The sequence below is a fragment of the Micrasema longulum genome, unplaced genomic scaffold (genome assembly GCF_059751315.1).
Source record: "Micrasema longulum isolate JH-2025_06_02 unplaced genomic scaffold, ASM5975131v1 h1tg000128l, whole genome shotgun sequence".
Classification (NCBI taxonomy): Eukaryota; Metazoa; Arthropoda; class Insecta; order Trichoptera; family Brachycentridae; genus Micrasema; species Micrasema longulum.
Window position 1 is genome coordinate 5,754 of NW_028277334.1, and position 13,144 is coordinate 18,897.

The 13,144-nt window shown below is 36.2% G+C and overlaps 1 protein-coding gene across 1 annotated transcript; it reads left to right on the forward strand.

Moving 5' to 3' along the window:
- Window positions 1-1,418: 1,418 nt before the first annotated feature.
- On the forward strand, window positions 1,419-10,323 carry LOC148284348 (uncharacterized). Its single transcript, XM_088241379.1, has 6 exons — window positions 1,419-1,576; window positions 3,843-3,975; window positions 5,138-5,283; window positions 7,151-7,327; window positions 7,935-8,223; window positions 9,749-10,323. Exons 2-6 carry the CDS (start codon window positions 3,901-3,903, stop codon window positions 10,046-10,048), a joined length of 987 nt encoding a protein of 328 aa, XP_088097505.1. The 5' UTR covers window positions 1,419-1,576; window positions 3,843-3,900; the 3' UTR covers window positions 10,049-10,323.
- Window positions 10,324-13,144: the final 2,821 nt, after the last annotated feature.

The window sequence follows — 13,144 nt, forward strand, 5'->3', positions numbered from 1 at the left end:
GAATCCACGAATTGTCCTTCCACATTCCTTCAGTGTTTTTGCGACGAGGCGGGCAGCGATGCGTTTGATGCCCAAAACATCGGTCAAAATATGATCTGCGGATCCATATGAGATGCTCAATAACACCGTAAGCTCTCGGATTGGTACCCATCGATTTTTCAACACGATTTGCTTTGCCGATTCGATATTTTCTTCGGTAGCTGATGTTGTTGGACGTCGAGTATGTTTTTCATCATCTAAGCATTCACAAACGCCTTTGAACCTCTTTTTTATTTATTTATACTTTTACATTATTATTTTCTTTTTTTTAATACAGTATAATGTTCCCTCACTGGGGTGTCCCGTGCCGAGGGAAACATTTTACAAAATGTGAAACATGCCTAAGATTAGCTATTTAACAAAGTTAACATAATAATAACAATAAAAAAAACGTAATTAATCCAATAAACCTAATTGTAATTAACATAATAAACAATAAAAAACAAAAATATTCATAAAAAACATAACCAATTAAAATTTTTCATAAACAGTGCATACATTTTACCTATTTGGCTTGATCCACTCATCGATCCGTGCGCAACCCCCCTCCACTAAACATATTTCAATAGCAATTTTATATTTTGAGAACTTACTAATTGTCTTTATGGATAATGGAAGTAGATTGTACTTTTTAACCGAGTAGTAGGTCAATCCTCTTTGACCGAAGGTTGTATTTATTTTTTTATTTTTTGCAGCATCAAGGTAGAGTATCTAGTAACTCTTGTATTTGTAACGGAAGGTAGAGAATAATGTTTACATGCGTATAGTAACAAAGTTTTTACATAAAGTTGTTTTATAGATTTGACATTAAGATTTTCAAATATACCGAGGGAGCTAGTTCTGATTGGGACTCTTAAGATAATTTTTATTAAAGCTTTTTGTGCAATTATTATTTGCTTGATCAGTGTGTCATTTGCACATCCCCATCCAATTATCCCATATTCCAAAACTGATTGAGTTATTGCGTAATATATTTTTACAAGTTCTTCAAGTTCACAACATTTGTATGCCTGTGTTTTCGACATACATGATTCTCCAAAGGCTTTATTCAACATTTTGAATGATTCGGCACACGAAATTTCATTAGCAACACGAAATTTGAGGCACGCTCGTTGTTCCAACTTTTGATTGTAAAAATAGCCACACAGCAATTTTTCGACTCACTTAAACAGACGCTGACAGAATACTGAACATTTGATCACTGTAAAATTTTGACGAATTGGCAAAAACAGTTCTGCCAACATGACTACAAAAAGAATACCGATTGGTTCAGCGCAGATTTTTATTTTTATTTGTTTCTCATTTTTAAATTTGGAAATAAACGGACAAAATTTATTTTAACACCAATATAACACGAAATGTTTTTTTTTTTCAGAATTTCCATAGTCATTCCTGTCCCTAGGGTAATCAAGTCCGAGCCAGGTACCGTGAAGAGAAGGCGGAGCAAGAAAGCATTCCCTTGCAAGGACTGTTCTGAAGTGTTCACTCTCCATGTCGACCTCAAGACACACGCCATCACTCACCAGGTTGAAACTCGGTAATATTTTTTAATTACTTTAAACAAATAAGAGGCTGCTTTATTTATCTTTTGTGTATATTTGAGTGCACTAGATACAAAATTAGGAATATCCACTGAAAGAGATATCGATGTACAGTGGAATCTGGATATTAGAATCGCGGATAATGTTATCAATCGGTTATTATTGTCAAAATTCATCTGTCTTTATTGGAGAAACGTAGAACGGAGATGGACCTTATATGCATTTTCAAAATACTTAATGCTATAAGTGATGTCCCATCTCTGTTGCAATCAATTTCTTTTCGTGTTCACAAACATGTCATCAGAAGTCAAAAATTCTATCAAATCTTCTAAGTGCAACTTTTTTTTTTATGCCCCAATGTCCAGAATGTGTAGATTAGTCAATTCGGCGCGCAACTTGGGATTTTTCGGGATAGATTTTCCGGGTTTTCTTAGATCTCTTTGCCACTAAAACAGTGTGGGATGAAAATGGATTGGCGTGGTTTAGCTCGAAGTCTTATATGTTGATTGTATTTATGAATATATTTTAAACCATTATTTTATTGCCCTTGTTTGTCTGTGCTACATAGTTTTATGTTGGTTTTGTTCAGTTTCCTATACATATGTTTCTTCATATAACTGTTGTAATTGGCCTAGGCCGCATATATAATAAATAAATAATCAGTCAGTCCCAAAACCCTACCGTTCTTCATAGGTAAAAACAAGACTGTCCATCACGTGCCCTACGAAATCACCCAACCTTTCGAATACCTAGCGTCAATACGAACTATTGTCAGAATTCGTTTTTACATAGATCGTGTTCCACTTTTAACAGCTTTTTTAACCATATAGATATCTATCATACAGGATTACAATTATTCAAAAATAGTGTATTGAAAGCTTTTGAATAAAACTCCCGTTGATCTCTTTTTCTCTTACATCACTTCACATTGCATACATTAAAATTGTTAATTTTAATCTAATTTTTCTACTGAAATTTGTATTACTGCGAAAATCGCTTTACTGAAATTTTATAAACTACCTTTGGTTTAAAATCTTCTCCTTATATTGCTTTTTTAAATATTACCTATACCTGTTATTCTTTCTTTTTTCTCTGCTGCTTTGACATGTTTTTATAATTTTAATTAACTTTTAATTACTTATATTGTATATGTATATGAAATCAATATATTGCTGCTCTTACTATGTGTCATTAATTTTGAAGATGTTTTTAAATTGACTTAAATCTATTTTCTTATTTAAAGATTCTTTAAAGATTCTTCTCATCGTTTCTTTGAATCCCTTAAAATATGTATGTGTATATTTATGTTTTTCCTTTTTAAAAAAATGTTATAATTATTTCATTTTATTTTTACATCTGAGCATGTTTTTCATTCTTGACTTTTAATCACTTTTACAAATTTTCTTTATTTTTTTACTTTAATTTTAATTTTTAAACAACTTCTATTTATTAACAAATTACAACAGGGATGGAGAATAACTTAAATAAGGGAATATGGAATTCAAGGCATTTACAGGGCACCTGTCATTGGCTGGTTTAAGTGGCCACTTTACACACTGTGTAACATTCACCATTTTGCCTATGTTTGAACATCCATATTTCTTCAACTCTTCCATCTGTTGATTTTTGTGAAGTTATTGTAATTGTAATGAAACCAACTGGTCCGAGAAGAAGTTCAAAAATTGAAAAACGTTTTCAGGCGTTGCCCTAGTATGTGAAATAATTCAGTCAGATGAATCTCTTCACAACAATAAAGGTTTCAGCTCTTTAACTTCACAAAAATCAACAGATGAAAGAATTGAAGAAATATGGATGTTCTAACATAGGCAAAATGGTGAATGTTACACAGTGTGTAAAGTGGCCACTTAAACCAGCCAATGACAGGTCATAAGCCCTGGAAATGCCTTGACTTCCATATTCCCTTATTTAAGGTATTCTCCATCCCTGTTGTAATTTGTTCATCTTAATGACCCCCGAGGGGGTGAAATCCAGTCTTTTGTCTATGAACATTTGGACTAACTCAAATATTGTAACTTCTATTCATGTTTATTTTCCTTCTCTTTTGTTGTACTTCAATTAATAACCTTAAATATAATTACTTTATAATATGGAAACTTCACTGGTCCATTAGAGTTAAGTCTAACTGTGTAAAATATGAAACTATGTAACTGTACTGTATGTTTTCTAAATAAAAGAAAACAAAAACAAATAAATAAATAGTGAAATGGTATTTTTAAAACTATTCAAAAATAATTTTTCCAGCCACAAGTGTCAGCTATGTAGCAAATGCTTCACGCGTGCTCACGACTTAACATTACATATGCGCATCCACTCCGGAGAGAAGCCGTACCCCTGCACGTACTGCGACAAAAAATTTACCCAGAAGATCAACATGGTAAGTGCGTAATCATTTTATTTTTACCCATAGATAAAACCTCGCTTCCATTGCTGAATAAAATGTCCGACAGACTCACAAGTTTCAGTTCTTTACAGACAGTGGGCAGAAATGTATGGAGTATTTCCCTACCCCTGACAGTTAGAGTTATGTACCAATTTCCAAAGACGATGCATGAGAAAATGCCATACCTGTCGGGAGCAACTTGTACCTTTGTTTTATCACCCATCACCCCCTAGACATGCTCAACGCTTCCAATTTTCTCTGGGCCTTCTACCGCCCTCCTGAAGGCCTTCAGCAATCTGAAGGGGGCGTTATCACCCACTTTGAGAAAGACCGCTGGAGACTGTTAATCATTTTTATGTTCGATTCGATTTTCTGAAGATTAAAAGATAACTTATAGAAAGTACTAACAAATATTTACATAGACCACAGTGATGATTTTACAAATCCTAACATTATTCTAGCAAATGCAAGCGAAATTTCCTTTCGTATCACCACACAACACATCTCTACAATCCTGTTTGAAAACCTTAGTTAATTCCCCTTTACAATGATAGCACTCGCTCCACATACCGAAAATCATTTTAAAGATCGCGTATCTTCCTATCAGTTTTCCTCAGACTAAAAAACAATGTTTTTTTGACAAAACTCGATTAGCTTTATTTATTTTCAATTTCAATTTCAGAAACCGTCGAAATATAAATTATATATCAGATTATCAATGAGGAACTTCAGCCCTATGGGAAATTGGATGGAAAAAATGTTTTCTTGCGCGCGGTAAAAATTGGAGCATTAAATTGGACACCAAAGTTTCTTGAAAATGTACGACAAAAATAATATATTTTTTAAAAATAAAAACGCACTAATTGGATCTACATCTCTGGTTCATATGAACCAACCAATGATATCCGGTTTGCTTACCGTAAACGAAGCAATCGGAAGAACTGATAGAGAAGAACCTCTGGTGTCACACGCGGAGTTTTTTCAGAAATACAATACTTTAAAAACTTTTAAGCGCTGATAATATGAAATATAAAAAAAAAAAAAAAAAAATTTGGTTTAATAGTAAATATTAAAAAAAAAAAAAAACACTGTACTTTCATTTTTGTACTTTCCTTTCCCACCGAAGGGATATATAATTTATGTTTCCGCTTTACAGTTGAGGCATATTAGAACACACACGAACGAGCGGCCGTACGTTTGTCAACTCTGCGGAGAGGCGTACATAGACCAGGGAGAACTGGCCAAGCACATGAGACTGCACCAAGGAACATTGCCTTACTTTTGTAACGTGTGCAAAAAGAGGTTTGTATTGACTATTTAAATATTTTTGCACAAAATTACTTTTTGTTGTGGGTACCTAAAATATATGTATGGCTGTGAGCGCCTATAACAGTGATGATACACAGTGCTCACAGCATATGCGAGCGCGTGGTACCCAGGATTCAAACCTCTATTTCTCGAGACAGAACATTCAAATTGGAATCTTTTTTGGTTTAAAACATGGCTAAATCTTCATAATATTGACATCTGTCTGTAAAATCTTGAAGAAACGTATTCCCTTTGCAGTCAAATAAATCAATGGGACCTGTGATAATCTTCGCCATCGACCGGAAGATCAGTTCATATGTATTCGTCTCTTTTACCCTTAGAGTACATACTCTAAAAATCTCTACGTCTCTTTTACCCTTAGAGTACATACTCTTAAAATCTCTACGTCGCTTTTAGCCTTAGAGTACATACTCTAAAAATCTCTACATCTCTTTTAGCCTTAGAAGTACAAACTCTAAAAATCTCTACGTCTTTTTTATTGTGTATGCAGACAATTGGTAGAATTCCATATTTAATTTGGTAATGTATCCAAAATACAACAAGTTTATTCTACTTTATTTTTTATAAAATATACAAAGGGTATATTGTGACGCGTTTCGTCTTGTTAGGACATTTTCAAACAAAAAAAGTTTTTTGTTTGAAAATGATACATTACCAAATCTCTACGTCTCTTTTACCCTTAGAGTACATACCCTTAATATCACATATCTCCACCACATCTCCACCAAAAATGGAAAATTAGTTATTGATGCCAAAATAAACATAGCATAAAAACCTACCTACCTAAATAATAGCGTAATTCAAAACCGTCTCTAAATCTTGCAAAAGCAGATTTCAATTATACTACTTGACACCGCAAACTTAGCATTCTCTATTGAGTTGGTGAAGCATAATTACAAATGTCACAATTCTTTTTTCAAAGTTTTTCACAAGTATCTCTGTAACTCCTTCAATGGAGATTTCTAAGTTTGCTACCTACAAGCCATAACCCTCACATAATAAAAAATGAAGAAAAATTCCAATTTTAATCACAGTATTATTATTATTATTATTATGAATAATACACTAGCAGCCATTAAGCTGATGCGTGTATATCAAGTGTACCTGGTTATTAAACATTATACATTGCTGTGTGCATCTAGTTAACATTCACTGAAGTAGCACTGATCACTCTCTCCGGAAGGCCATTCCATTTCTCCACAACTCGGTTTGTCGGGAAGTTCTTCCCGGGGTTGTACGAAAAGGAGGTAGTGTTTAGCTTCAATGAATGACCTCTGAGATGGCGGTTTTCATTCATAGTGAACATTGATTTCAACTTGGGTACATTATATTGCTTAGTTAAGATCAAGTCACCACGCTGCCTCCGCTCTTCCAGTAAACCTGGCCCGAGTTCCCTCAAGCGGTCCTCGTATGATTTATTTCTTAGATAAACTACCATTTTAGTTACTCTTCTCTGGACTTTCTCCAACAACTCTATGTCTTTTTTAAAATAGGGACTCCAGATTTGGTAGGCATACTCCAGGAGTGGACGAACATATGTTTTATAAGTTTTGAGGAACAAATCTCGGGTGATGTGAGCGAATGTTTTCCTTGTCAAGTATAAGAGGGAATGACCCATTTAAGATCGCAAGTAATCACAACTCCGAGATCTTTTTGTGACGTTACTGCTTGCACTTGATTTCCATCCACGGTATATATTATTTTCGGATTTTTAGGGCCAATGTGTATTACTTTTTAATTTGTTGCAACAGAGCGGGCTGCTTGACATGGCCTTCAGTGCTGCCAATATAGATATTTTTTAATCTATCAAAATCATTAATCCCTTATCAATATCTGCCAGATTTTCGTCCCAGTTGGAGGTGACGAAGCACGGTCTCGGCGAACACGGCACTACCAAGGGCGTGTTTGTCTGCACGGTTTGCGGGGCCGCGTTCCCCGATAAGGGCTCCAAGAAGGAGCACCTCCTGGCCCTGCACTCGCAGACCAAGCCCTTCCAGTGCGACGAGTGCGGCAAGAGGTAACCGTATGAGAAATTCATATTAAATTATTATTATGCCACAGACAATAATATTTTTATCGCAATTTACCCTACCGTCAAATCAAAATCACATATTACCAATCCCACACTTTAACACAATTTAATTTAATTAATTTAACACATGTATGAACCAGTGGCGAGCCGTGATTGATTTTTTAGGCAATCAACAAAAAATTACTATTAATTTGTACCTGCATATAAGTACATAATATGAAAGTGATATAATTATAAATGACTATTTTTTCTGTGGTTATATTAATATTTTTCTTTCAAATACTAATACCATATTTTCATCTATTTTGGTCATAACCCAGCATTCGGCACCATATGCAATAACCGGGCTGAGGAGAGTTTTGTAAATAATGGTCTTTGTTTTCCTAGTGAGCAATTTGGATCCCAGATGCTTAAAAGTTTAATAGTCTTTTAACAAATAAAAGAATATAAAAAAACCACTGAACTTCTTCATTGTATATCATACAAGGGTTAACAAGCCATAAAATGGTATACTCAGTTTATTTTTTATAAAAACAGGACGAGATGAATTTTGGAAATGGGCGACTCACAATTTTTTTTTCTTTTGAATCAGCTTTAAACTGAAGGCGCACCTGATCAACCACATGTCGGTGCACACGGGCCTGCGCGCGTACCGCTGCCCCGTGTGCGGGCGCGCCTTCAGCGGGCCCTCGGGGCGCCGCCTGCACCTGCTGCGCCACGCGGGCCTGCGCCCCTACGCGTGCCCGCGCTGCCCGCGCCGCTGCCACTCGCGCGCGCAGCTGGCGCGCCACGCGCTCGCGCACGAGGCCGGCCGGCCGCACGCGTGCGCGCGCTGCGGCAGCGCCTTCAAGTCCACCGACGCCCGGCGGCGCCACGTCAAGGTAGGAGGCGCGGGAAAGGAGATGTTTCGTTAAATTGTGATCGAAATTCGTGCACCAATGCGGTGTCAAGGTATAGAGTTGTGAAAACAGAAATAGTTGTGTTTGCCAATTTAGTGCCCTTATGAAAAAGTGTGAAGAAATGTAAATTGAATTTACTTTCTGGATACACCTTGTACTTTCTGAACCAGCTTAGTATTGCTGAAATCCATCGAGTACAGTACAAGTCATAAAATTATAATATACCAGAAGGCACGTAAAACCAAGTTTGTGTCCAAAAGTCCCCCCTCTACCCGACATCCCGCCTGCGCGCATGCGTGAAGTGTCCGCGTAATGTTGCCAGACCGTAAACAATATATTATCATAACACAAATATAAGATAATTTTGTGTTATGTTTTGTTTTACCTCAAAAAATATTTTACTGACTACTATAAAAAAAAAAACAGGTACTTTTAGTAGGAAAATGTAAAAAAAGTCATTTAGTAATGAAGTAAATTAATACCGTTTTGTATGGACCGATCTGGACTTTTTTGGTTTAAGTTTACAACAATTTAAACGAGCACTAAATAGATAGTCCAGATCTTGTCTCGATGTCCCTTATGTTTGTCAATGCTTCTTTTCTGTTTTTTAATGTTTTAAACTATTCTTTTATTGTAATATTTAAACCCTATAAATTGTATACACGGACAATGTCCGTTAATAAATAAATAAATCAATATTGTACTAAGACTCATTAATAGAAGCCGGGTAAAAAATTCGACTACTCTGGCAATATTAACAAAATGTCCACTTTGTTTTATTTTGTAACATTTTTGGGAAGGGAATATGTAAGTCTGGGCATTAACAGGGCTTATGACCTGTCATTTTAAGTGGCCACTTCTTACACTTTGTAACATTCACCATTCTGCCTATGTTTAAACATCCACATTTCCTCAATTCTTCCATCTGTGGAATTTTGTAAAGTAAAAGTCGGGTTGTGGTCCCGTGGCTAGTGTCTCGGACTCACAGACCAAAGGTCCGTGGTTCGAATCCCACTCTACCCCAACTTGATTCCATTTTCTAATAGTGAGTTATTTACAACTCGTTGAGAATGGCCCTCAAAATTAAATATTTGGGTAAATCATAAGAACGCAAATATTTCTTTTTCTAAAAAAAAAAAAAAAAATGAGCCGAAACACTTACAAAAATGTTTTCCCTCTCTGTTGCAAAAAAAATTGATCTGAATAACTCCCTAGGGAGGAAACCCAGCCAGTCTGCAAGCATTTGGGCATACTCAAAACATTGTTGAATTAACTAACTGCTAAAAGAAGAAGTGTAAAAATAGGAAATTTTTTTTTAGGTGTTGCCTAGTAGGTAAATTGGTTCAGCCGGATGAATCTCACCCGCATGATAAAGGTTTCAGCTCTTTTACTTCACAAAAGTCAACAGATGTAAGAGTTGAATAAGTCAAACCGGCAAAGTGGTGTGGTATAGCGGAATATTTCTAAAGAAAGATTATATTAATATATGTATCCTTATCATTTCCAGATCGTGCACGAGCGCGCGCTGCATGAATACAAATGCGAGTTCGCCGGCTGCCAGTCCACGTACTCCGTGAAGAGCAACATGCACCGGCACATGCGCAGCTTCCACTACGGCATGAAGCCCTTCAGCTGCGACCTCTGCCCGGGCCGCTTCACCTCCAACTCCTCGCTGGCCAGCCACGTCAAGGCCCGGCACACTGCCGTCCGGGACCATCCCTGCCGCTCCTGTCCGCAGGCCTTCATCGACCTCAAATCCCTCAAGAGACACATCAAGCTGAAGCATTCTAACGATGAATCTAGCTAATGGTATATTCTGCCCATTCGTCTCTCCCCTACCCCGCCACCCGGTGGTCGGCAAACCGCGGCTCAACATAATATGGGGCTAAAAGTATGACCGAAGTATGAAAGGTTTTTTTCTATTTTTGGAGAAAATCTTTGAATTACTTAACTCTTTGAAGTATATTTAATTTACACTTTTTGTTGAAGCCAGCTCTGAATAATTTTTTTGCAAAAAATGAAATAGGAAATAGATTTACAAAAAAAATATTCATTTGCCAACATATATATTTGAAATGAAAAGCATTTTCTTTCTACTATTATGGTTGTTTAAAAATTGGCTCCGTATGATATTTTTCAAAACACTGGTTATTAAAATAACCACCAGAGAGGTGAGTTATTGAAAAAATATTATCAGATTGTCGTTCGGGCGTTCAAGCTATAACTGATACTCGGTCGGTAAATCCATTAATTGTAGATATTCAGAGTAAAATTAAGCATCTAAAAATAAGAGGGATGATCATTCAAATATGCTGGATAAGAGGACATGCTGGTATCGTAGGAAATGAGAGAGCGGATGAACGAGCAAGAGCCGCAACTTGTAAAAGAACGGCACCTTTCTTCTCAGAATTTCCCCTTAGCTTTGCTAAACGCTGTATAAAACAAAATACGCAGCAGCGTTACTAAACCCAACGCTGGCTGATGCGGCAAACTTCCGTCATCATCACCAAAGTACTTTCGAAACGACCCAAATTTTTACCGGACACGGAGCTATGAGAAGTTATCTATATAGGTTTAAATTAAGGAATGATGACTATTGTCCATGCGATGATATTTCTTCACAGAGTATCGAACATCTGTTATTTCAGTGCCCATTTTTCAGTTTGCAACGCCATAATCTTGAAGCAGAATGCAGGAAAGATGGAATATCCTTAACAGATATCCACACTGTAGTTAAAAGTAGTTATCACGCGCCATTGTTCTTGAACTTTGCAACAATGGTGCTTGGACTCGAAGGTAATAAACCAAAATCAGTGATCAAACATCTCATTTTCAAGACAAACAAAAACGATTTTTTCCGAGTACCTTAGCCTTGTACATGACACGTAAGGCTACTAAATACAGGGGTCCAAATATATATAAAAAAATAATAATAAAAAAAAACACAGTCCAGGATGTAGACCAGGTTTTCGTGGACAGGTTTCGCAAAACCACACCATCGATTTTCTTCCTCCTTTTTTATTTCGGTCACTGCACACACTGCACAGTCTTTGGAGCCGCTTTTTTTTCTCTTGGCTAAGAAGTGTGGTTTAATATCTAAATGTTCTTCCGTGTCCAGAGTACAAGGTCTTCCTATTTTTTCCGCCACCTATCGAACATTAAATGACAGTTGTACAAATTTGATTTATTTTGTTCCGTAATTTCAAATAGAAATCTGTTTTATCGGCTATGTTTTCTTTGTTTGTAGGTAAGCTTCATTTGTTTTACAACAGATGGTAGTAGAAGTATCGTTTTTTATGAAGAAATAAGAAAGTTACCGCATTTTTTACATGACGGTTAGCTCGGGCGGGTGACACCCGCCATAGGACGTCTAGCGTATTTTTGTTTCGGGCAAGTGGCTCCCACCAAAGGACCTCAAAGAGTTAGTGAGAATCCTCTTTCGATCTCATTATTTAAGTCTCGCTGTCTCTTGAAATACTGTCCAAAGGGACTTTCAATATTTTGTTCCATTAGGTTTTGTGATCTAGAATCTTCTCCAAAAGCAGCCCTTAACAGATTTCTGCCATCCTCGTACTCATGAGCAGATGTTCTGCATCGTCGAGTGGCTCTCAGCATTCGCCGCAGTATGCGTTGTTTTCCATCCTTAAATGCTTAAACAATACCATGCTTTCTATTATACCATTTCTCGATGCTTGGTATCAGATGATATGTCCATCGTCCCTTGCTCGACGTGCTCCATATGTGTTGTCATTCTCGCAGTTCTTCCATCCTGTTTCCCCGTTTATTCCCTGACTGTTTTTCCCATTTCTTCCTCTCCATCGCCAAGAGTTGCAGTGGTGAAACAGATGCCGGAACCAATGCAGCTTCTGCGGAAACAGTCCTGTCCCCAACCCTAACATAACCTAACCTAACTTAACTTAATGTCTGAACCATTAGCTAGTCATGCCTTTATTTCATAAGTCTGTTCGTATCCCATATAATTTTTATTAATATTCCACTTATTGCATGTCATAAGAAGTTATAAATGAGCAACCTTCATCGTTCTGCCTATGTTTTAACACCCATATTACTCTTTTGCAAAATGATTTGAGATTTTTCTGAATCATATTGCCCAGCAAATATTTTCAATATTTTAATATTGAAATAAATCGTTTCTACTCGAGAGTGTTGTTGAACTAATCAAACCTATTATGAAATTTTTTTCAATTTTTGCATCATGAAATATCAACACACTAACCACCGTACTAAAATACAAACAAAAATAATTTTTATTCCTTATGTACTTGTAGTAATTAAGGTATAGTATTAAATATATTACATACGTGTTATTTGATAAAGTTACCAAATTATTTTATTATTTAGTTATATTTATTCATATTAATTTATGTACATATGAGAGTATTTTTATTTACAAAATGGTGCAGAAAGAGAGGGCGATTTTTTCTCTTTCTCTGCCACTCACCCCTTTTTCGTTTTTAGGTATAATTTGCAAATTTCACAAGAAGAAAAAAGCATTCTTGTGAACAATAATGAGGATTGATGTCTTACAATAAAATGTTTCTATAATCTTGTAGTAAATTGGTTCAAAGGTTTTCACGATTACTGTTATCAATACATTTCTTTTTTAGGTGAAGGAGCCATCTTCAGTAGCTCAATCACAAACAACTACCGACGTGCTAATAAGCGACGTGATAACAATATCTTACGATGGTTGTTTATCGTATTCGCGATCACAATGGAACATCCGTGAACACCTAATATTAAATGTCAAAATATTTACGTTTCGCGACGTATAATCCTGCTGCGCAATCACATATTTGAATTTCACCGATGTAAATATGGAAAATATTCCAAAACTGCTATTTATTGTTTATCGTGCTATTCATTGCATTTAGCCGGCAGT

Excerpts from the sequence above, each read along its gene's own strand:
- LOC148284348 (XM_088241379.1), top strand. The coding sequence starts at position 3,901 with ATGCGCATCCACTCCGGAGAGAAGCCGTACCCCTGCACGTACTGCGAC. Across the intron at positions 3,976-5,137 it reads TTACCCAGAAGATCAACATG|TTGAGGCATATTAGAACACA; the intron begins GTAAGTGCGTAA and ends TCCGCTTTACAG. Across the intron at positions 5,284-7,150 it reads TGTAACGTGTGCAAAAAGAG|ATTTTCGTCCCAGTTGGAGG; the intron begins GTTTGTATTGAC and ends AATATCTGCCAG.